At 32.8% G+C, this 24885-nt stretch overlaps 1 protein-coding gene across 2 annotated transcripts in view; it reads left to right on the forward strand.

Moving 5' to 3' along the window:
• GSTCD (glutathione S-transferase C-terminal domain containing) overlaps positions 1-24885 on the forward strand; it is a 125102-nt gene that overhangs the window by 12592 nt on the left and 87625 nt on the right. For both annotated transcript variants that reach the window (XR_005988457.1, XM_041759128.1), the window contains exons 4-5: positions 5377-5628; positions 9723-9816. Coding sequence is in view for 1 of the 2 variants with exons in the window: in XM_041759128.1 (XP_041615062.1) it covers positions 5377-5628; positions 9723-9816 (346 nt within the window). In the remaining variant the exon portion in view is untranslated. The remainder of the gene's footprint in view (positions 1-5376; positions 5629-9722; positions 9817-24885) is intronic.

Raw genomic sequence — 24885 nt, forward strand, 5'->3', positions numbered from 1 at the left:
ATGCAGTTGATTTTAGATCATTAACCAAACATCCATTTTCAGCTAGTTTGCATTTGATTTTTGCTTAATTTAAATACAATTTACCTAAATTAGAATCAATAGAAGCTGAAGTATTTTTAATTGAGAAGGAATTTTTTCCCCTCTTCAATCAGGTAGGATATCTACTAACTGCTGTTAAGTAAATTTACCTAATACTACTGAAGAACTTTGTTTTTAGCTTGAAATAGGGGAAAACTTATACACTCTAGCCTTTATTATTACATGTATTCTAGGTTTAAATTTTTCTCTTTTGACACTTATATGTAAACTAATTCTCATATTTTCTTTTATATTTTTCTTGGATCTGCACAATTTCTTTCAGAATTAATCTTTTTTTTTGCCAAAGAAAGATATTATTAATATTATTTTTGTTATGTTTATTTTGCTCCTTTAAGTCATCTTGGATTATGAAGCAGTTGTTACAGTTCAGATAGTGGCTATGATGCATAGCCTTTATAGTGATGGAGTGGCCATCCAAATGGTCAGACTCATAATCAAGTTGGTGATCAGGAATGAAAGTCAAGTTACTAGGTTTGGATCAGAAACATAGAGCTGAACCTAGAGCAAGGATATTTGGCCACAGAAATAAGGCCAATAATATGAGAGAGCAGTCAATTTTGCTAAGTCAAGATTTGGAATACCAGAGGTCAAAATTAGAAGAGCTAGGGAAAATACACAGTTTTGCTAAACAGAAGAAAGCCAAACATGCAAAACAGTAATAGGTAGAGTGGCCAAAGTGCTGTGTCTAAACCTGCTCCATGTTTTTCTTCCTTTTCAGTGGATATTAGTTTGCGAAGGTAACCCAATAGCCCAGTACTTCATTATGGAAGGTACCTGACAAAACCCTCTCCTCTAGAAAATTTTAGGAATAGATTTTAAAAGGAATAAATTAAATGCACACCTCTTGTAATTTCCCTTCTCTAAGTCATTTGCTAGCATCTTCTAGTAGTTAGTAGAGCAAGCATAGGGAGACAGCAATGAATAACTACACTCAGGCAAAATCCTGCTGTTAGCTGATACCAGAAAATTGTATAGTTATTTTTAAGTTGCTACTAGTAAACAGGTATACTTTGATAGGACTATGTAAAAGATTATTCTACTCCCATAAGGAAAAATTTGCTATTTTATAAAATATTTTTGTAATTTGAACACTTTAGGATTTAACTTTTTACATGTTAGCTTCAAATGCTTTGAATTGAGTTTTTAAAAAGTATGACACATTTATTGCTAAAGTAAAATTATTGTGGAAATTGATTTTTAAGCAAAAGTACTTATGTTAAATGTCTCTTTCACTGTCCCTGTAGACGTAGCATTAGGAATAAAATAAGAATCTATTAGCTGACATTTTGCAAAAACCATAGATGACACTTATTTAGTGGTTAGTTTGTATATTCCATATCCTCTCCTATGCATTAGGTCCTTCAGAGTTTTCAGTTTTAACCCACCAGTTCTAGTCTATAAGTAAAAGCAGAATTTAGATTATATTTCCAGTTAGTTTACTGCTTACACTGCTCACCTAAACATTTGTTAGTTATGACATATTTTCAAAAGACTAAACATGACTAAGGAAGTGATATAAAGTAAATACAAAATATTTGCTTCTCCCTCTGCCTGTGTCTGTCTCTACCTCTGTGTGTGTGTGTGTGTGTGTGAGTGTCTCTCATGAATAAATGAATAAAATCTTAAAAAAAAAGGAGGGGGGGCAGCTCGGGTGGCTCAGCAGTTTAGTGCTGCCTTCAGCCCAGGGTATGATCCTGGTGACCTGGGATCGAGTCCCACATCAGGCTCCCTGTATGGAGCCTGCTTCTCCCTCTGCCTGTGTCTGTGTCTCTACCCTCTACCTCTCTCTCTCTCTCTCTCTCTCTCTCTCTCTCTCTCTGCCTCTCATGAATAAATAAATAAAATCTTTTTAAAAAATACAAAATATTTCATATAATAAATGGTTGGAAAGTGATGCAGAGGAGGAGATATTTTGGATAAATGTAACATCTTGCTTCACTCCAGGCAAGTTTTGCTGCCCCTTGTTACAGTTGACTAGAAAACCATTAGGGTTTCATTTTATGCTCTTGGTAGCAACAGTTTTTTATCATTGTTTAAGAATAAATGATCTAATTTTCCTCTCTTTAACTGTGATATTTATAATGGTTTTGATCTTACCAGGCAGGTAACTTAAAAAAATCATTTTTTAGGAACAAATATAATTTTCATCTCACACATTCTTCATTAGCCACTTCTTTAAATATATCTTCTTAAGTATAATGAATGTGGTTCAGTACCTCCTGAGCTGTCTTTATATTAGCAGGGCAGCCTGGCATGTTGATGAAATGGGATGACCCATCATGCAGAGTAAATCTCAATTTCTCTTAAATATGAATTATTGTTACTTAATCAGAACTTATTTTCCAACGGAAGGAAAGATGCCATATGCATCAAAAAAATAAGAACAAGTCACAAGGAGAGGAAAGGAAAGGTGAAGAAATTAGAGCGTTTCTTAATTAATTTATCATGAACTAAACTCAATTCACTTAGCACATGAGCTATTTCCAGGCAATTAAATTGAATTTTGGTGGGGGGTACCTGGGTGCCTAGTCCGTTTTAAGCATCTGACTTGATTTCAGCTCAGGTCATGATCTCAGGGGTCATGAGATCAAGCCCTGCCTCGGGCTCATACTGGAGCCTGCTTAAGATTTTCTCTTTCTCTCTTCTTATGACCCTCTCCCTGTTCACTCCATTAAAAAATAAATAAATAAATAAATTAATTAATTAATTAATTTAAAAAAAAAAAACGTTTGGCTCCCAAAGTGCCATTTAGACAACATATTTTAAAGTCTCTAACTCACAGTAAACAATGCGTTTTGCAGGTGATTGAGCATCCTTAATACAAATATGTATCTTGTATACATTAAATATACTTATAAGGATTATAAAGCAACCCACTTTACTACATGCTGTGGACTCTGCTATTTTCTGTTTTATGCCATTTTTAAAACTATGTTGATTTCACAACTTCCTAATGGGCTATAAACTGCTGTTTGAAAAATGCTAATTTAGGAGATTATTCTTTGAAGCTAATAGTTCCTTGATCATTTGTTCACTCAACAGACTATTGTTTGCAAGGTAGAATATTATTTGCAAGTGCTTGCCATATACAAAAAGAGTCCAACATAAACCTTGTTCTTATAAACAATTGCTTGTGTTTATTTAAAGTCCAGTTAAAATAGACTAAAACATATATGCATGTGAATTTTTCATTAATTTTCTGTCCTTTCTGGCTTCTGCTTTGGGACTCATTATTGCTAGATATATTTGTCAAGATTTTCTTGATTTGACCTTTTTATTCATCTATTTGTTCATCATCACCAGTCATAATCTGTTTGTGACATTATTACTGTTTCTATGGAAACAACATTCAGTGCTTCAAAAAGAAATAAGAGCATTGTAATTTTTAAAGAAATTGAAGTTTGATGATGATGGTAGGAAGAAAGCATCTGGCCAAGAGAAAAACAAAAAGATAATTTAAATCAGTAGTAATGGTTTCGCTTTTTTTTTTCTTTTTTTGGTTTCACATTTTCTCATTTCAATAAAAGCCTTACTTTAAGTGCTGCTTTATAAAAAATGCCCTCTAACTAATGCTAGTTATCTTTTCACTTCTAAATATCTATAATTGTATCTTTTATCTTTTTACAATTTTACTTCAGTGAAATTTCCTCCTTACTCCATCAAGTCTTTTTTTAAAAATATGGTTCTGAGAGTGTTTCTTACACTACTTTTAAATAATACTACTTTAATTCTGTGTTATGGTTCATACATTCAGGGAAGGCTTCACTAAAAAAAAAAAAAAAGAAAGAAAGAAAGAAAGAAAGAAAGAAAAGAACTTTAGATCACTATTAAAATAAGAGTACACCCTCTCCATTTCTCTCATTCCCATACTTCCCCAGTGAGTGCATAACTTCCATTGAGATTTCTCAAAATAAACCAGTGAGTATAGACTCTATATAGATACCAAATTATGGTCATTTAAAATTATCGCATAAGATACTTTGAGGAAGTCAACACTTCAACTTATTTTAATTCTTTCTCCATTAACCACTTAAACTAGTGTTCATACATAAATATAAAGTATTTTAGGTTTTTGAGCAGTGTCCACTTATTCTCTATATTCAATGTGTTGAGACTTATGAAACATAATGAGGATCAGGGACAGTGGAATGTGTTCTTGCCCAGGAATTATAGATGAAGGGGTTTCTAGATTTGAAGGAAATTGACTAAGAAAGAGTTTTTAGAGAGGCATAAAAATATACAACAAAGATGATAGAAACTAGAATTTAATATATAATAAATATATAAATAAATAATGAATGTAATAAAAACAAAACTGATATAAAATTTTCCAAAATGATTTTCAACTGCTATTTCAAATGTCATGTTCTTTTGATTATCTTAGAATAATCTATTTATATTTTTCATCCTTTTTCTGCTAAGTATTGGTCTTTTCCATTAATTCTTTTTTTTTTTTTTTTTTTTTTGGCTTATAAGATAGTATGTGAATACATTCTTAGTTTGTGTGTATATAATATTATTATTATCCAAGTAATTCACAAATACCTTTTGGGCCTCCTATTATTTCTAAGACATTAGTCCTTTGTTAGTCTTATTTAAAGAATATGTTTTGATTTTTAAAATATCTTTTAAAAATAGACTTTATTTTTTAGAGTAATTCTAGGATTAGAGTGAAATTGAACAGAAAGTGCAGAAAGTTCCTATATATCCTCTATCCCCCCATCCCCACAGCCTCCTTTACTATCAACATCCTGCACCAAAGTGGTACATTTATCACAATTGATGAACCTACATTAACACATTACTATAACCCAAACCATACTTTGTATTAGTGTTATATGGGTTTCGACAAATGCATGATATGCATCCATCATTATTGTATCATACAGAATAGTTTAACTCCCCTAAAAATCTGATAAATGTAACTTCATGGATGAACCTCAAAAACTTAATGCTAAGTGAAAAAGACATTTTATGATTTCACCTAGATGAAATACTAGAAAAGGCAAATTATAGACATGAAAGCAGATCAGTGGTTGCTTATAACCAACTGGGGAAGCAGAGATTGACTGCAGGTGGTCACAACCGAATTTTTTGGTGTGATAGTGTTCTAATACTGGATTGTGGTGGTAGTTGCACAACTATATACATTTGCTAAAATTCATTGTTTGAACTATACACTTAAAATGTGTGAATTTTATGGTATGTAAAGGTACCTCAGTATAGCTATATAAACAAAAAATATATAATAACATGTTTTGTTCTTTGCCCACCTAGGTAATTATCTGCAAGAAACTTTCTGAAAAGCTGATAGAATTTCCACTGCTGGCTGCTTGGTACCAGAGGATTCAGGAAGTGCCACGAGTAAAAGCAGCAGCTTCTCGGTGTGGGATCCAATTTCTCCATTTACCAGAGTTGCTGACCACCTCAAATGAACAATATTCAAACTTAAGTGAGATCCCAGGTGTAGAGGAGCAAAATGATGCTTCATTTATAGGAGGACCAAGACCCACTATGACCAAGTTAATGGTACTTAAAATGTTTTTATTAAAATTTTCTTTGAAAAATTCCATGTGATAATGTTCCTGAGCATTCTGCCTCAGCTTGTAATCATTTATTGACATTACTTTTGCTTTAAATTTTATTTATAACTATTTTACATCACCCTTACCCAATTAATATTTCTATGTCTTTTGCATATAAATGAGGTACAGTAAACTGAAGATTTTTAATACTGTGTGTCTTTGGAGTCAAGTAAGTCAAAAAAGGTATTTTTCTCAAAACTTTTTTTTTTTTAATATTCAAGACCTTGACCAACGTCATATCATGTCTGTCAAATGTATTGTTTTAATCTGATGTTTCCCTATTGCAAGGTTTTGGTCTCAGCTTTTAAATTTTGAGATGATTTGAAGTTAAAGAATATGAAAATGAATATCTCAATTTACTTTTGAAAGTTAGGTCTAAATTTAAGATTTTTTAGTTCTTTGAATTTTGCTTTAATGCCTTTTTATGTAACACATGTGATGTTTCCTCTTTCCTGCAAAGTTTCTTTTCTTTTTTTTTTTTAGTTTCATTTATTTATTCATGAGAGTCACACAGATAGAGAGGCAGAGACATAGGTAGAGGGAGAAGCAGGTTTCCTGCTGAAAGCCTGATGCAGGACTCGATCCCAGAACCCTGGGATCACAACTTGAGTCAAAGGCAGATGCTCAACCACTGAGCCACCCAGATGCCCCTACAAAGTTTGTTTCTAATAATACTAATTATAGAAATTTTCCAAATAGGTTTTGTTTTCTCTATTATTCTAAACAGTTTACAAAAATGTTTTGCTTTTAACTTCAACTATTTGAAGATTTATTTGAATAGAGGGAAAATCAGGAAGTCATTTGAGCTATTCATCTCAGTCATACTGGAAAAATACATTATATTTTCCCACTTGGATTAGGAAGAATTTGTGTTCTATGGTTAACAAAATGTTTGCTGAATTAGAAAAGCACAAGATTTTAGTAGAGACATTAGCCCCTTATCTTATCAGTTAAGCTTTGTTAGCCCAATGATGAAACAATGAAATAGGATTATATAGTGAATTTTGGAAGAAAGTATCAAAGCATGTCCAAAAGCTTGATGTGTCTGATCAGATGACCATACTGTATAGAGATCTCATTTTCACCTCCTGAGTTTTTAAAAATAATCATCAGTAGAGTAAGTTGCTTTGTTTTTAAATACTAATTTTTTAAATTTCAACAAACTAAAAAGCTAGTTTTAATTCACACTTACACAGTCTTGGAAGAAAATTGGTTTTCTTCAGATTCAGATTTTTCTACCTATGCTGTTCTAATAATAAAATGACATTAGGAAAAACATTTGTATTTTGTATATCTTAAAAAATATATTTATAGGGCAGCCTGGGTGGCTCAGCGGTTTAGCGCCACCTTCAGCCCAGCATATGATCCTGGAGACCTGGGATGGAGTCCCACATCAGGCTTCCTGCATGGAGCCTGCTTCTCCCTTTGCCTGTGTCTCTGCCTCTCTCTCTCTCTCTCTCTCTCTCTCTCTCTCTGTGTGTCTCTCATGAATAAATAAATAAAATCTTTAAAAATATATATTTATAAACAATGGGAAATAACAAATTTAAATTCAGGAAAAGTTAACAAATAATTGTAAAAAGAAGCCATCTTGTAATAACAAAGAAGATAAAAAGGAATCGTGAAATTTTAATTTACAGGGGGGTGTGTTAGTTTAGATCTCCTAAGCAGACTCCAAGATGGGATTAGATACCCCAGAGTAGACGTCTACTGAGAGAAATCTGTGAGGTAAAGTGGGGAGTGAGACAGAGGAGGCTTGGGAGAGCCTTCACTCTGTGATGCAGTTTTGACCCCTGTGCATGAGACAGGAAAGGAAGAAACATTGGATTAGAAAAGTTTTAGACTTTAGTGCAGATCTATAAAGTTTTGGCAAGCCAGTTCGGGAGTCCTTGAGCCCAGATCATCCGTCAGATAGTTCCATGTTTCTCAGGAATAGGCCTGACATGGTATTTCAGCCACTTTAAGTTATTGGCTTGGGAGCAGCCCATGGAGAGAGTACTAGGGATCAGGTGATTTGGATTCTAGTCCCAACTTAGTAGCTAAGCTAACTTGGTATGTTGTTTAACCAAAGGGTCTTAATTTTTCCATTTACAAATTAGGAGAGTGTAATAGATATTCTGTAGGATCCTTTTCTGATTTCACATCTTATGATTATATAAAAGATGACTGGGACAGTACATCAACAGTTAAAAAAAAATAAAGGTTCAAATCTGAAAATAAGTTAAAATTTCTATTTTCATTTAATTCCAACTTGAAAGTATATATTAGATACAACCAAAGTGCCTTTTAGCAAGACATTGTTTTTGCTACTTACTAGTGAATTATTGAATTATATTTTGAAAAATAGTAAATATTATATCAGAATAGTAAATCATAAATTATGTCAATGTATGATTTTATTTATACAGCAATTATTAGTTTTTGTGTAATCACAGTATTTTGTGCCAATTACATAAGAATAAATGAAATTGGTGCCACGTGGAAGTGTAACATAGTAAAATATTTCTTAGGAACACTCACATCTCGCTTTTTTCCCCCTTTGGTTTTCTTTGGCATACTCTTGCCTCTAAAATTGCCCTTATTCTCCAAAGGTTTTAAATTTATTTATTCAGTCAGTCCAAAAAATGTGTATGTTTAGTCATTGTTTTGAATGTGGGATATATGAAGAACAGATTGGATGACTTCCATGGATAGGCCTTCTATTCTGGTGGTGGAGGTAATAAAGAAAAAACACAGATGTGTTAACATATTAGGTAATGATAAATGCTACAAAAAGTAATGTGGGTGAAAGGGGTGGAGGTTATGTGAGTTGAAGTCCTTTTTGAATAGTGGTCAGAAAGGCCACTCTAGTTTCATAATTTTCAGTAATTTTCATAATTTGAAGTAATTTCATGAACTGAAATTAGTGATAGTTCTCAGAGATTTTGCTTTTGAATACAATATTTCTAAAGATAAAAAAACCTGAACCATGGATACCTATCCTGGGGGCTATATACCCAGTATGTGATTGCAAGGGGTCTAGGAATCCATATGTATGTCACACAACTATCTGCAGATCAAATAAAAAAGGTACAACTTTTGACATGGGGAAGGAGCCTGAGATTTTTTTTTTTTATATTTTGAAAAGTGGTCCTCAGTTTTGAAAATTTTGGGAACCATTTGGTTATGACAGAGGAATCCTTTTTTTAGAGGCATTATAAGCACTTATAAAAGATTGGTATGGATGATGTTTTAGGGTGTTATGCTGAAGTTGGGCTTTTTGTCCTATAAATATAACTCCTAGGCTGTGCTATTTTCATATATGTAATGACAGATCTTGATGGAGATGCAGAATCAGTTTTTTATTATCCTTGAATGTTTTTGATAAAATTTTTAACTTCAGGTGACTTTTCTTTTTGACACCCAATTTATATCTAAGTATGAGTATATTTATTTCTATGTAGTTTTAGGTGATAATTTTAAAATATCATTTTTTTTATTATCTCAGTATTAAAAAAAATAGGAAAGTGTGCTATCAAAAAGACATATATTTCGGGATGCCTGGGTGGCTCAGGCTCAGGGCATGATCCCAGAATTACAGGATTGGGTCCCACATAGAGCTCCCTGCATGGAGCCTGCTTCTCCCTCTGCCTATGTCTCTGCCTCTCTTTCTCTGTGTCTCTCATGAATAAATAAATAAAATCTTTAAAAAAGAAACCCATATATTTCGTATGTTACTAAATGTTTTGAGGATCATGTAATGATTATTAATATATATGTTCCTTCTTGCCACTGAAGAAAAGAGAAATTTGACCTTCTAAAACACAAAAGGGGGGATCCCTGGGTGGCTCAGCAGTTTGGTGCCTGCCTTCAGCCCAGGGTGTGATCCTGGAGTCTGGGGATCGAGTCCCACATCAGGCTCCTTGCATGTAGCCTGCTTCTCCCTCTGCCTATGTCTCTGTGTTTCTCATGTATAAATGAATACAATTTATTTATTAAAAAACACAACAGGATTTTATTAATTCATTAATTTGTAAGGAATCTATTTCCTATTTCCAGGAAAAAGGCATTGAAGTGATGTTTTCTCCCCACCCTTGCCCTACTTGGACCCTTGATTGGAATAATCTTCCTACAGCAGTGAGCCCAAAGGAAGGTGAGGTTTTGGGTGTTTTTCTCCTCTAAATTTTAATCATAATCTAGATGCCTTCTTTAGATCCATCCTCCAATTCTCTAATTCTTTCTTTGGCTTTATCTAATATTCTGATTGTACTATCCATTGAGTTTTCTCCCCTCCCCCCATTATTTCCTTTTTTAAAGTTTTTATTTTAATTCCAGCTTGTTAACATACAGTATTATATGAGTGTCAGGTGTACAATAAAGTAATTTAACACTTCCATTCGTCACCCTGTGCTCATCACTACAAGTGTACTCCTTAATCCCAATCACCTGTGTAACCCATCCCCAACCTATTTCCCCTCTATAACCATCAGTTCTCTATAATTAAGAGTCTGTTTCTTGATTTGTCTTTCTCTCACTTTTATTTTTTCCCCTTTGCATGTTTGTTTTGTTTCTTAAATTCCTTGTGTGAGTCAAGTTTTCCTTTTATTTTTATTATAAAAATTTCACATACACACATTGTTCAGATTCAACATTTCTCACATTTTCCTACATTTGTTTTATCTATTCCATTTTCTTTCTTTCCTAAAGTATTTTGAAGGAAATTCTAGATAACATGTCATACTATAAGTACATACATCTAAGAAATATGGCCATCTTAATTGCCATGCCATTATCACACCTAATAAAAATTAAAAATTCCTTGATCTTTTAACAACCAGTACATAATCATTTTCCCCTAATTTTTAAAAATATTGTTTGAAAAGAATATTTCATAGTTTTTAGTTAAATAATTATATTTTTCATTGCTAGAAAATTATATTTGGATTATTTTTATAATAACCCTTTCCTTGCTCATGTTTCAATTTCCTTTTTTCATAATTGTTTTAGGCATTGTTATTTTATATTCTGTATCTGTTATTTCTCATAGCTATGTCCATAGAGATCTAATTTTGCAGTTTCTTTTTCTGTTGATTTCATTCCTGGTATTTTATATCCCTATCAGTTTTGTAATTATATATTTTGTATTCATTTTGGGGCTACTTAAAACTGTGGGACTTTTGTGGGGCCTGGGTTAAGAGTACATTTCCATTAAAAGGATTTATATTTGCTTATGCCAGCATCTCAAGGTACTAGAACTTAAGACCAGTTAAAATTATGTTTTAAGCTTAAGATTACTTTAAACTTTTCATTTGGAGCTGAGGTTTAAATAGAAGTTATCCTTTATCATCTTTCCTTGCTATTGAGTAGGACTTTTTTTTAATGTATCTTTTCATGAGGAATATAGCTTTTCAAGGTTTCTACTTTCATGTAGTGAAACTAGTTCCAGCTTTACATACTGCTAGGGATCCAGGACTAGCCTCCTTTCTTTATCTTGCTATTAAAGTTTAGATCCCTATTAGCAAATACCCTTCTGACAGCTGTGGTGTCAGTTCAAGATTATTACCCTACTTTTTAGTTCTTTCCCCTTTGTTAAGGCCCTGTGAGTTTCCCTTACTCTCAAAAATCTCTTTAGATAGTCAAAGGATGATTGTTGAGTTTTGTATATCATTTTAGGTGTTCTTAGGTAGAGAACATTTTCATTACTCAATGTTCTACTTCTTTAATTGTTCACTTATTCTTTAGTTTTATACCAAGCCAACTATAACTTTTGATTTCCAAATGCTCTTTGAAATTGTTTACCTACTTTTTTCATATTCTTCTCCTCTGTGATGCTTCCTAAGTATCGTCTATCTCACTAATCAATTCTCTTCAATCAAGGAACTAATTTAGAATTTTTCCAGAATAGAATAAGATTTTGTTGAGCATTTAAGAACTCTGCCTCAAAGATGTTTTATAAAAACTAAATTAAAAAAAACACCTAAATTCATTTTTCAGTCTTTGTTAAATATATGAAACATAGTCACTATTGAATTTCTTAATGTTTTAATTTTAAATATTTTCTGACATTTTGATAATTTTGTATGTTTGTTTTTATTGTCCTTGCAATTGGATTGTTCTATGTACTCTGGTTATAGTAGATTTTGGACAGGGTAAAACTGTAGTAAATGAAAATCAGATTTTCATTAATATTTATATGTACCAAGAAATGAATACAGAGATTTGTTTTTGTTTTTTAAACATTTTATTTATTTATTCATGAGAGACACTGGGAAAGAGAGAGGCAGAGACACAGGCAGAGGGAGAAGCAGAGAGAGAAAGGCAGAGACACAGGCAGAGGGAGAAGCAGGCTCCATGCAGGGAGCCCGACATGGGACTCGATCCCAGGACTCCAGGATCACACCCTGGGCCAAAGGCAGGCGCTAAACTGCTGAGCCACCCGGGCTGCCTGAATACAGAGATTTATAAATGCCACATGTTTTGCTTTACTCATAATTAATTTCCTATGAAGCCAAAATAATATTTTCAGTTATTAATTGAGCAATCAATTACATCTGCTACCAATTCAGAGCTCTAACATTAAGCATTCATGTCTGGTCGTCTTACTGGTTAGAACTGCATATCTAACAGTCTTTATGGAATATATTACTCATTATATCCCTTTAATTGGATCACCTAGTTTTCATAAATATTATGACAAACAAGGAGCTATAGCAGCAGAGCTACATGATTTATTTACGTTTCATTCTCTGTTCTTAGAAGGTTTATATAGTCTGTGTTAAACTAAGGCAGAATTGTTGCATTTTAGATGGTCTGTTTTCAGTTCTGGCAATTTCAATATTGCACAGTAATAGGATCATTGTAATGAAATTATTATACATACAGGTGTGGAGGTCACTATGAAAGTGTTCTCATAATTCGTGTTCTGATATTTTTAGAAGAGATTAAATTGTAATAAGATTTTATTGGTACTAAGTTCATTTGGATGTCACAAAGGCCGACTCCTTATGTGGAATCTGTTGAGTTACCTTAAGATTATGGTACACGTAATAAGAATCATTCTCTTTACTAACAAAGGCTATATTGATCCTCATGATGCAGGCTTATTTCTTAAGCTTGTGTAATCTCCCAACCTCTGTTATTACCCATTTTGCTCTTCACATCTTATATACCATTCCCTGAACTTTTCAGTTTCCCTTATATGACCTATATCTATTATCTCCTGCCTTAACTTTTATTTTTCCTCCCGCCTTATATATTCTTCTTCCCACTTCCCATTCTGTTGAAGTTATACTCATCTTGTAAGGATCAGTTTAAATGCTGCTTCTTCATTAAGCCTTCTGCATGTGCTATGGAGTCAGCCTTCCTAAATTTCATACCTGAATTATTGTACTAACTGCTAGAAAATCTATGGCAAGATTCTCGACTTCTCTATGCCTCAATTGCCTCACCTGTAGAATGGGGATAAAATAGTATATACATTAGTGAAATTGTTGGTGCATTCAATTAATTATTATATAAAGTACAATATATTAGAATTAGTCACTCCCTGTCAACATTCTTCAGTACTTTCTTATACTTCATTTTCTGTATTTATCATATGCTTCTCTTACGCTGTAATTATTTATATGCATGTTTTCCTTCTCTAATAGACTGTGAGCTCCTTATAAAATAGGTACTCAATAATTTTTTATTCAATTCATTTGAGTTGAGACTATAGATCCTTTTTGTTAACTTCCCAAATTTCTGCTTAAACCAGGCAACTTTGAATTCTTTTGTCTTATATAGATTTAATTTACAGGGACACCTGGGTGGCTCACTGTTGAGTGTCTTCCTTTGGCTCAGGGTGTGATCCCGCAATCCTGGAATCGAATCCCACATTGGGCTCCCTGCCTGGAGCCCGCTTCTCCCTTTGCCTATGTCTCTGCCTCTGTCTCTGTGTCTCTCATAAATAAATAAATAAAATCTTAAAAAAAAAAAAGATTTAATTTACATCATCATTATTACTACTGTCATTATTATTACTATTACCACTGCTAGTACTACTATTATATTTTATGGACTGTTTGAGAATAAGTTGACTTTATGCTACTTTACCTCCAACAGCTAAACTGCTTTACGAACAAAGACATTTTTTTGGTGCTTTTCTCATAGCCATAGTACCATTATTGAAATAGGCTATGTAATTCGGTATGTACTATTATCTAGTTCACAGTCCAGCTGATTGTAGTACATTTAATTGTCATGTCACTTTAGTCTTCTTTCATGTGAAAGTTTCTTAGCCTTTCTTTATCTTTTACATGGACTGTTTTGAAGAGTTCAGGCCAGTTTTTTTGTAGAACATTCCTCAATTTCGATTTGTCTAGTTTCCTCATGCTTAGATTCAAGTTAATGCATTTTGGCAGGGACATCACCAAAAGGAAGTTGTGGCCTTCTCAGTGCATCATAACAGAAGGCACATTACATCAGTTTGGGCCTGGTGACGTTAACTTTAATCATTTGGTTAAGGTGGTATCTGCCAGGTATCTCTACTGTAATGTGACTATCTTGCTCTTTTGAATTAATAAGTATTTTATGAGGAGATACTTAAGATTACATAATGCCTTATTTTCAAAATTTCACTCACTAGTTTATATTCATTTGATGCTTCTTGCCTGTGATAGTTACAAGATGGTGATTTTTCAGCTCCATCATTCTTCTATATGTATTAGTTGCCATGCTATTGTAAGAACATTTTTCCTATCTATAATCTATGTATCTATTATTATTATTGACTCAGGAATTATTTTATTTTGTGAAGAATATACCTACTAACTTGAATTCCAGATTGAGTTATTTTCATTTTTATATGTATATGGTCAAAGTTCTTGTACAGATAGTTGTGATTAAATGCTTCTATATAAGATGAATTATACAAAAATAAGAAATGAAACATGTAAGTTAATATTAATCATATGCCCTGATAGAAAAATCTTCAACCATCTCCTACTGCATTATATATACATAAAATATATTATACTATATTATATATTATATTATTATATATTATTATTACTTCTGATCTCAAATAACTGTGTAATTTCTCTTCTAATGAACTAGGATAAATACTTGTGAAACTGAGGAGTCCTTTTGTTAAGTCTAGAGACACTTTTGTTCTTCCCTTCTAAATTTTTGCCCTCTGAGTATGAAAGAGAATGATAGAAGACTAAGAATAGAGCTACCCTAAGCCACTCCATGCAATATTTCCCTATAGCTGTCTCTATTCTCCAATAGTTTTTAGGTGAGTAGTTCCTATATTAGTAGTTGCTCCTAGCCTAGAATAACCATATCAGTCATATGAGGGGAGGAGTCTCAGAAGTATGACCTTATAGAAGATAAAGGTAACAAGAAGATGATTGTTTCAATTACAATCTGTTTCAAAATCACACTGTCTTAGAAATATGGACCAATTAGGTTTACCCAAGATCTTGGTTTTGCTGTTGAGCTACATGAGAGCATCATCTCCTGGGGAGACTGATGTGAAGGTAGTGCATTATTAAAAACCTTAAACATTACCACTCATTCACCTTCCCATCCCCCCCACCCCACCCAGTGTAGAATATGTACTTACCAGTTTGAGGTAAAAGAAGAAAACTAATGGGAGCTTTTCCATAGAAGGATATCCTAAATTCCATCTTTCTAGAGGGCTTTAAGCCCTGTAGATTTTATTTGCTTGAGGTAGATACATATGAATTCTTAGAACAAGAATGACAAACTGATATATTCTAGCTCCTTTTATATAAATTATTGCTGAATTTATAGTTCTAAGAGAATATATAATTTTTCAATCCTAGTGGATCTATCTTAGTACCAAAATAGTTCTATCAACATTACAATCTGTTTGTATTACAAGCATATTTTAAATAAATTTATATATTCATTTGCATATTTTAATATATTATTATATAATTATATTTATATATAATTTTTATATACTATATATAATATACATACTATAATGTATTACATAATAGCATATGTAGTATATAATATATAATATTATGTAGTAATATCATAATTACATATTTACTATCTATTATATATTCATATACTTATATATGTAATATATGTATAATAATATGTAATATAATAATTTAATACTACATAAGATAGACATGATATTATATAATTTTGTAGTTATATACAATATGTAATTATATATAATATAAATATATATAAATATAAATGATTTTAAGTTTTATGATGAAATACCCAATTTTAGGTAAATATCCAGTTTTTTCCCACTTAATTTCTTTCTTTTTTAATTTTTATTTATTTATGATAGTCACACACAGAGAGAGAGACAGAGACAGGCAGAGGGAGAAGCAGGCTCCATGCACCGGGAGCCCGACGTGGGATTCGATCCCGGGTCTCCAGGATCGCGCCCTGGGCCAAAGGCAGGCGCTAAACCGCTGCGCCACCCAGGGATCCCTCCCACTTAATTTCTATAAAATATTTAGAATTGGAAAGAATGAATTGATCCTTGACATTGGGGAAAAAATATAAAATGAGATAGTGATATATGGTATAACTAGTAAAATTGGCTTCAATGCAGTCTGTGCTATCACTACCACCTTTTTTTTTTTTTTTTTTAAGATTTAATTTAGACAGACACAGAGGCAGAGACACAGGCAGAAGGAGAAGCAGGTTCCCTGCTTTGGGAGCCTGATGTGGAACTTGATCCCAGGATGATCACCCCCCTTTGTCGAAGGCAGAGGCTCAACTGCTAAACCACCCAGGTGTCCCTACTCCCACCCTTTTGTTGTATGCTTCTAAAAGCCAGCAGGATCACCTTTCCTTTCTTCTTCTAGTGGAAGTGATTTAGGTAAGGAAGGGAAGAATGTGGTCAAACAAGGTCTTTGGAGAGGATTGGATCCCAGGTGGAGAAAGGAAGGACTAAATAGCCTTTGCCCCTATCTGTGATTCTTAACAAGTTTTTTTTTTTTTTTAAGAGTTGTATTTATTTATTCATGAGAAACAGAGAGAGAGAGAGAGAGGCAGAGACATAGGCAGAGAGAGAAGCAGGCTTCATGCAGGAAGCCCGATATGGGACTCAATCCTGGGACTCCAGGATCAGGCCCTGGGCGGAAGGCAGACGCTACCGTGGAGCCACCCCGGCGACCCCTTAACAAGGTTCTTAACAACCCCAGGGGACAAGGCAAATAGCATTACTTATTGCTGTTTTTGCCAGATGGCCAGGGAAGTGCAACATTTACCATAACAAAGAACTGTCTCACCCACAAGGCTGGAGTAGTGCCCTCCTTGGGGGAATCTAGAACATAAAAGCTTGTTTTGGGGCCTCTAGACAAGGTATTGTGAAATTTCATTGTTTTAAGCCATTGCTTTTCAAACGAGGACATCCATCAACATCATTTGGAAAGCTTATTAAAACAAGTTCCTGGGCCCTAACCCAGAGTTTCTCTTGCAGGTCTCAGATAGGACCATAATTTGCATTTCTAAGAAGTATTCAACTAATGCTTCTGCTGCTTTGGGGATCACACTGTGGAGTAATTACCATAGGTAACTGATATAGTACGTGCATTGGCTACTTTGATGCAACTTTTGCCACCAAAATAAGATGAACAACAAGATTAAAGCTTTCTAAAAATTTTCTTTACAAACTGAAACATTATGTTTCTGCTTTTTGTATGTATTGTATCAAGTACAAGAGCTTGTACCCACCTCTGAACCATTTGGTGACTATGAAACTTCTACTTTAAGTCAGGTATACTAAATTATACTAGCAAATGTAAATGAAAGTAGTATCTTATAATAACTGTCTCTTTTAAGAGATTTTTTCTGAAATATTAATCTTAGATTTTTATATTTTCTACTTCACCACACTAGATAAGACATAATTCGCATATTTTCTTACTTAAAAAAAAGTATTCTCTAGGGAGAAAATGTAAGGATATATATCTCCTAACATTTTTCTTTTATATTGAACAGTTTTAGATTTTAAGGCTATTACATTTTGAACTTTTTGGCATTTAAAATACTAAAAGCACACGAAGAGAATGAGATCAAAGGTTTGATTTTTTCTTTTCCTCTTTTCTGGGAAAAAAAAATTCCTAACATAAATGTTTTTCATTTTCCTAAGTTATACTTAACTGTGAAATCTGAAACCTGACCATATTTGACTCAGAACCATACAAATTTATAACTGTTTTCTCTTCTTTCAAGGGTAAAGTTCTCAACAAGCATTTTGGTGCTTTACCAAAAGTAATACGACTTTTATTTAAACTGCAATTTAATCTGAAACTAAAAGCCTCTAGAAGATAATACATATAAACATAGACAGAATTTATATGAAATAGTTTATAACAAGGTTGCAAAGAACAAGTTTGTTATTTGCTTTAGTAGTACTTTTTTGAATGAATGCCAAACACTAATGTACAGGTGTAGAGATAGAGAGATAAACTACCTATGTATTATAAGTTACCTAGTATCGATATGAATGATATAGAACAAACCATGTGTTAAATTCCTTCTTTTTCTTTTTTTTTCTTTTCTTTTTTCTTTTCTTTTCTTTTCTTTTCTTTTCTTTTCTTTTCTTTTCTTTCTTTCTTTCTTTCTTTCTTTCTTTCTTTCTTTCTTTCACAGAAAGAGTGAGCATGGGGGGTACAAAGGGAGATAATCTTGAGCAGACTCCCCACTGAGCACAGAGCCCCATTCAAGGCTCCATCTCACAACCCTGAGATCATGATCTTAGCGGAAACCAAGAGTTGGAGGCTTACCAACTGAGCCATCCAGGCACCCCCATCTCCTTTTCTAATAGAAAATTAGAGAAGTCAGCTACAATAAGAGCAGAAGTAATTAAAGTGGGAGAGGTGGGTAAAATTTTACCAGGCAAATTCTTCCAATTATTATAGCATTAGACATCTCTTATATAAAAATGGTCTTTTATAGAATACTGATTATATAGAGGTAGTACTGGTGGTAAAAAATATCTTTGTATAGGTTTTAATGAGCAAACATGAATTTTTTAATTGGAAAGAAGGTAATGTGCTATGTTGCAATTTTTATTGAAAAGGAAACTAATATAAAGTAGGGAGAGGCGCATGGGTGGCTCAGTTGGTTAAGCAGTTAAGCATCTGCCTTTTGCTCAGGTCAAGATCTCCAGGTCCTGAGACTGAGCCCCACATCAGATTCCCTGCTCAGCGGGGAGTCTGCTTCTCTCTCTCCCTGTGCTCCTCCCCAATGCTTGTTCTCTCTGTCACTCAAATAAATAAATAAAATCTTAAAAAACAAAAAAAGAATTAGAGAAATAAGGGTGCCTTGGTGACTCGGTTATTTAAAGTGTTGAACTCTTGATCTCAGTTCAGGTCTTAATCTCAGGGTCATGAGTTTAAGCCCCACATTGGGCTCCAAGTTGGGCATAGAGCCTACTTAAAAAAAAAAGAAGTGGAGAATTAGTAGAAAGGTATCTTTATTTTTCAATGTTACTTCATGTGAAATTTCAAAAGGTTTAAGGTTTCTTCGTGGAAGTGTTCAAAGTTAAAAAAAAACCATATACAATACAGAATTTTATTATAATTATATAGTAATAATACATTGAGTTTTATTTATTTAAGCCTTTTTTATTTGCACCTTTAAAAAAATAAACCTTTTAAAATTTCACGTGAAGTAGTACTTAAAATAATTTGATCCAATTCTCCTCAAATTATCTACAGGTTTAACATAATTTTAATTGAAATCCCAACAAGATCTTTTTGTAGATATAGACAAGCTTATTCTAATTTTATATGGAAAAGAGAATTTGAAAAAGAATAGTAGAGAAAGTCACTCTCCTCAATGTTAAGATTTACTGTGTGGCTACAGTAATTAGAGATATATGCATATAGATTATTGGAAAAAAATGGAGAACCTACAAAAAGATATAAAAGCAACTCAATGGAGGAAGGATAGTCTTTTCAATAAATGTTTTTGGATCAATTGGACATCCCCAGGCAAAGAAAAAGAATATCTAAGTATGAAAGTCAACTCAAAATGGACCAAGGATTTAAATTTAAAATTTTGAACTATAAAACTTTAGAAGAAAATGTAAAGTTTTTTGTTTGTTTGTTTGTTTGTTTGTTTTTAGATCTTTGGGACTGGGGATAGAAAAAGTGCTCTTACACATGACACCAAAAGCACAATTCATAAAAAAATTTTTTGATAAATGGGACTTCATTAAAATTAAAAATGTTTGCTCTGCCAAAAACTCTGTTAATAGCATAATAAAACAAGCTGAAGACTAGAAGAAAATATTTGCAAACTACAAGTATAAACAAATCTGACACAGAACTTGGATCTGGAATATGCAAAGAACTCTCAAAACTTGACAGTAAAAAACAAAAAATTCTTTTTTTAGAGAATTAGAAAATGGGCTAAAGAGGATGAAGAGGTATTTTACCAAAAGGAATATACAGTTGGCACATATGCACATGAGATATCATTATACATCTATCAGAATGGGTAACATAAAAAAATAATAGCAACAGCTCCAAATGTTGAGGAGGGAATAGAGAAACAATCATTCAAGCATTGTTGGTAGGACTGTAAAATGGTAAACCCCTCTGGAAAATAGTTTGGCACTTTCTTACAAAACTACTCAACAGTTACCACAAAACTCAGCAATTACACTGTTGGGCATTTATCCCAAAGAAATGAAAACTTATTCGTACAAAAACCTGCATATGAATATTCATAACAACTTTATTCTTAATAGCCCCAAACTGGAAACAACCCAAGTGTTCCTTCAGTGGATGGGTGATTAAACGAATCCCAATTAGTCCATACCATTGACTATCACTCAGCAATAGAAAGGGATGGACTATTGATATCTGTAACAACCTGAATGAATCTCAAGGACATTATGATTAATGAAAAAGCCCATCTCAAAGGCATTTATCTAATGTTCTCAAAATAATAAAACTAGAGAGATGAAGAGCAGATCAATGGTTGGTAGGGAACAGGGATTGGCATGGCACAATGCTACCTGTAAAGGGAGTTCCCTTATGATAAGGTGGTTATTTCAATATATACATTGGATCAAATTTCATAAAACTGTACATACACTCACAAATGAATGCATATAAAAACTGAGCAAAGTCTGTAGTTAATAGTATTTAATAACAATAATTTCCTAGTTTTGATATTCTACTACAATTATATAAGATGTCACTATTGGGGAAGCTGGGTGAAATGTTCACAGGACTCTATGCACTATTTTTGCAACTTCCTGTGAGTCTATAATTATTTTTTTAAAGATTATATTTATTTATTCACGAGGGAGAAAGAGAGAGAGGCAAAGACACAGGCAGAGGGAGAAGCAGGCCCCATGCAGGGAGCCTGACATGGGACTCGATCCCAGAGTCTCCAGGATCACGCCCTGGGCTGAAGGCGGCGCTAAACCGCTGAGCCACCTGGGCTGCCCTGTCTATAATTATTTTAAAATAAAAAGTTAAAAATATAATTTAAGTAAAAATATTAGAAAAAAATCAAGAAATAAAGAATAGTGAAATACTTCTTAGCTCATCTTTTTCAAAAATACTAGAAAACTTCTGGAGATCATTTAAATCAAATCATAGTTTGATGAAAGGCTCAAACTACAAAGATATCTTGATGTATTTCCTTTATAATGCATGGTAAAATGCTAATATACACAGATAAATATTGACTTGACTTTGGCAGTCCATTTCACAGGCTGCTATTCTCAAGCTCTGAGAAAAATGGAGAAAGCCAAATTGACATAGCATAATTTGAGTTTTTTTAATACCAATATTACTTCAAAATAGTGATTAGTATGGTCTAGGAATAGCTCAAGTATTAATCCTGGCTGAGTTTGCATTAGGGCTCCTGCTGTTCCACCAGAAAACCTAATGGTTCTTTGAGGATGTCTTCTTGTCATATTAGTTATACTGATATGGATGTTACCTTTATGAGAGAGGTAGAGAGAGTTCTTTCATACTGAAAGCTTAGCAGTATCCAATTTCAATTATACATTTGCATTTCAAAGTACTGAAAAATGGGACTGAGTATTTTGTTTTGACTGTCAAAATGGTTGAGTAAGTTTTATTTTGAACTTTAAATCAGTTCAGTCACATGTGGAAATGACATAGTTGTATAACATTGTACTACTAACTAAATCGTCTGGAACCACTTTGTATAAACAAGGCCTGAAAAAGAGTAGCAGGATTAAATTCAGGTTTTATTACTTCGACATCCTCAACAAAAATAAGTACAGGGCCAGTACCTACCATAGAGGTTGTGATTCTTTAGCTATGGTAACAGTAATAAAATGTGTTCATAGCTTTGGTACCTTAAATTCACATTGCATCAAGCTCACTAGGTTTTGTTTTTTCTTTTTTTTTTAATCTCTTTTTTTTCTTTTTATGTTTTTAAACCATGAAACCAGATTGTCTTCTTAGGAAAATACAGTACTTTTTTTTTTTTTTTTTAAGTGTATTTAACTGTGGCATGTGATTAAAGAAAAAAAAAGTTTAAAAAGTCTTTTTTTCTCTTGGAATTAGATTTGCTGTAATTCTTCCCAGTATTATGTTATGCTTTGTTCTATTCTCTAGGGTTAGACTTCAAGAACCCTATTTATAGACCATGTTTTTAAGTACTTTGCAAGCAGACCCCATGATGACTGATTACCAAGAAAGATTTTAATGGCCAGTTTATCTAGAATGCTAGAATGGATTACATAGACTCTTCTAAGAATGTTGCTTTTAAAAATAAAATAAAAGTATTTGACATGAAGACATATCTGTGTGATTAAACAAATTTATCTGAATTTAAATTGATTCGGTCATATGTAGAATGTAAAAATTACTTAGAAAATTTTTTGTCTATATACAAATGAACAAGCTTAGAAATTTTTTGTCTATATACAAATGAACAAATTGAGAATTTATTGAATAGTCGAGGAGATTTGTGTCCATTCCTGACTCCACTAAGTCATTTGTAATAGCCCTAGGCAAGTTTGAAAGTTATCATGGTTTGTTTTAGGAATATTATAATTCACTAATAAGAAACCTCAAATTACCTATTCCAGTGAATATTTTTAAAAATTAATATGTCTCAGAGATTGAATACTTATTTCTGAAAACCAGTACCCAGCAATCTCTTCAGTTGCAACATAAACTGAAGTTGGAGTGGGACCATTGTAACTTAGGAAGACCTTTCTGGTAAACAGATCCGGAGTACTTTACTAGTCCTGCTGTGTTTCCAAAAGCAACTGAGTTCTCTTAGGGATGGAGATGTGTACCCATTTTAAGGGAAGACTTTTCCTAAGAATTTCTTTCAGTTTTTTTCTTTTAGAGTTTTTCCAGTAATCACTGATAATGGGTACTGTAATGATAGGCTTTGATATTTTAGAACAAGGCAGATTTGGGTGAAACTTCGCAGGAATTTTGCATTGTTATTGTTATTAATGGGTGAATTTTCAATAAGTGCCCATTTTAAGTGGGCTAAATTTACTGTTGGTGTCATCTAGAAGCAATGAAGAATAGGGAAGAATCTTTGCCACAAAACAAAGATATCTGCAATATTTTGTTTCATTGTTTTACATCATTTCTAATGAAAAATGAACAAGCAACCCAAAACACAGTTATTTGCAGTCATATGTAAACTTGATCTATATAACTAATCTGAAATCACTGACTTCTGTTTATAAATAATGTAAAACTAGCTCTGTATTAAGACTATTATATATATTTGCAAAAAGGTATTTCCACGTAAAATTTAGTTTCTGGATTGCCTTTCTAGACTTAATTTGAATATTTCACACTAAGTAACTTAGTTTGTAAGCTTAAAAATTCTTAATATTGCTTAACTTTAAAGAATTATGTTTTGAAAAGTATAAATGTTTATAATTGCATTTAAGAGACAAAGAGAAAACAAATGATGTGGATCCTTATTTTTCTGCTGATGGAAACTAATTAGTATTATTCATTTCAGCTTAAATTGGCATTCTCTGTGCTAGTCCCAGACATTTATGATTAAAATCAGCTCGACGACACAATGAACTATTTTTTCCTGCACTTTAAACCATCTCTTCTCAGTGCACAAACCCATTCATTATTTTTATTTAATTAGGTCTAATTCACATTGGAGAGATACCTGAAGCAAGGAAATTTCCCTAATAGCTATGCATTCACAATAGCTCACAGGCTTTGCAATAATATAATTATTCAAGATCGAATCATCAGAAGAATTAAAAGAAATTATCCTTAACCATAGGATAAAAGTGTGGTCATAAATAGAAAACTATCATTATTTAAATGGGATCAGTATGTAGTATTGGTAGTCAATAGTTTAATGTTTCTAGATGTGAATTCTATGTACTTATTTGTGGAAAATTGTAAAATTAGTTTTTATGTTGAAGCCAGTGACTACATTAGAAATTTGACTGTATACATGTAAGTGCAAACTTTTATGCTTCCTAAGACAAGAAAATATCTAGGAATTTTTGGATATGATTACATAGTAAATATTTTATAAAACTAGGTTAAAGAAGTCACTTCCCAAGACAACTCCTTTTTTTTTTTTTTTTTTTTTTTTTTTTTTAGAGATTTACTTATTTATTAGAGAAAGAGTGTGCATGACAAAGTAGGGACAAAAGAAGAGAGAAACTCAAGCAGACTCATCACTGAGTGCAGAGCCTGACTCAGAGCTGGATCTCAGGACTCTGAGATCACTACCTGAGCCCAAACCAAGAGTCAGACGCTTAACCGACTGCACCACCCAGGCACCCCTGGACAATTCCTTATCTTAAAAACAAGTTATATGATGGTTTTACTCTAACTTGTCTGCTGCAGTGAGAATACAAAACTGTTTTTGTGGCAATGTGCACATTTAACAAACTAGACATGAGAAACTATTTGTCGGGTTTTTTGAGGAGGAAAGATGAGATAGAGCCAAATCATATATATATATTAACAATGTTATTGACTAAATACTTCCATGCCCTTGGGGATATATTCACAATTAATTTTTTTCTAGCAAAACAGGGAAAGAAAAGAAAACCAAGTTGCCAAAGGCAGTATTAAAGAAAATTACTTAGAAAATTGTTTTCTAGTCATGCCTATCTGCTTTCATCTAGTCTAGATGGTTTACTGTAAAATTCAGTAATTGTTGGATTAATCAGACGATGATCTAAACAAAAAGGTGTTTTTAAATTATTTTCTGTTTACAGGGA

The sequence above is a fragment of the Vulpes lagopus genome, chromosome 6 (assembly GCF_018345385.1).
Source record: "Vulpes lagopus strain Blue_001 chromosome 6, ASM1834538v1, whole genome shotgun sequence".
Lineage (NCBI taxonomy): Eukaryota > Metazoa > Chordata > Mammalia > Carnivora > Canidae > Vulpes > Vulpes lagopus.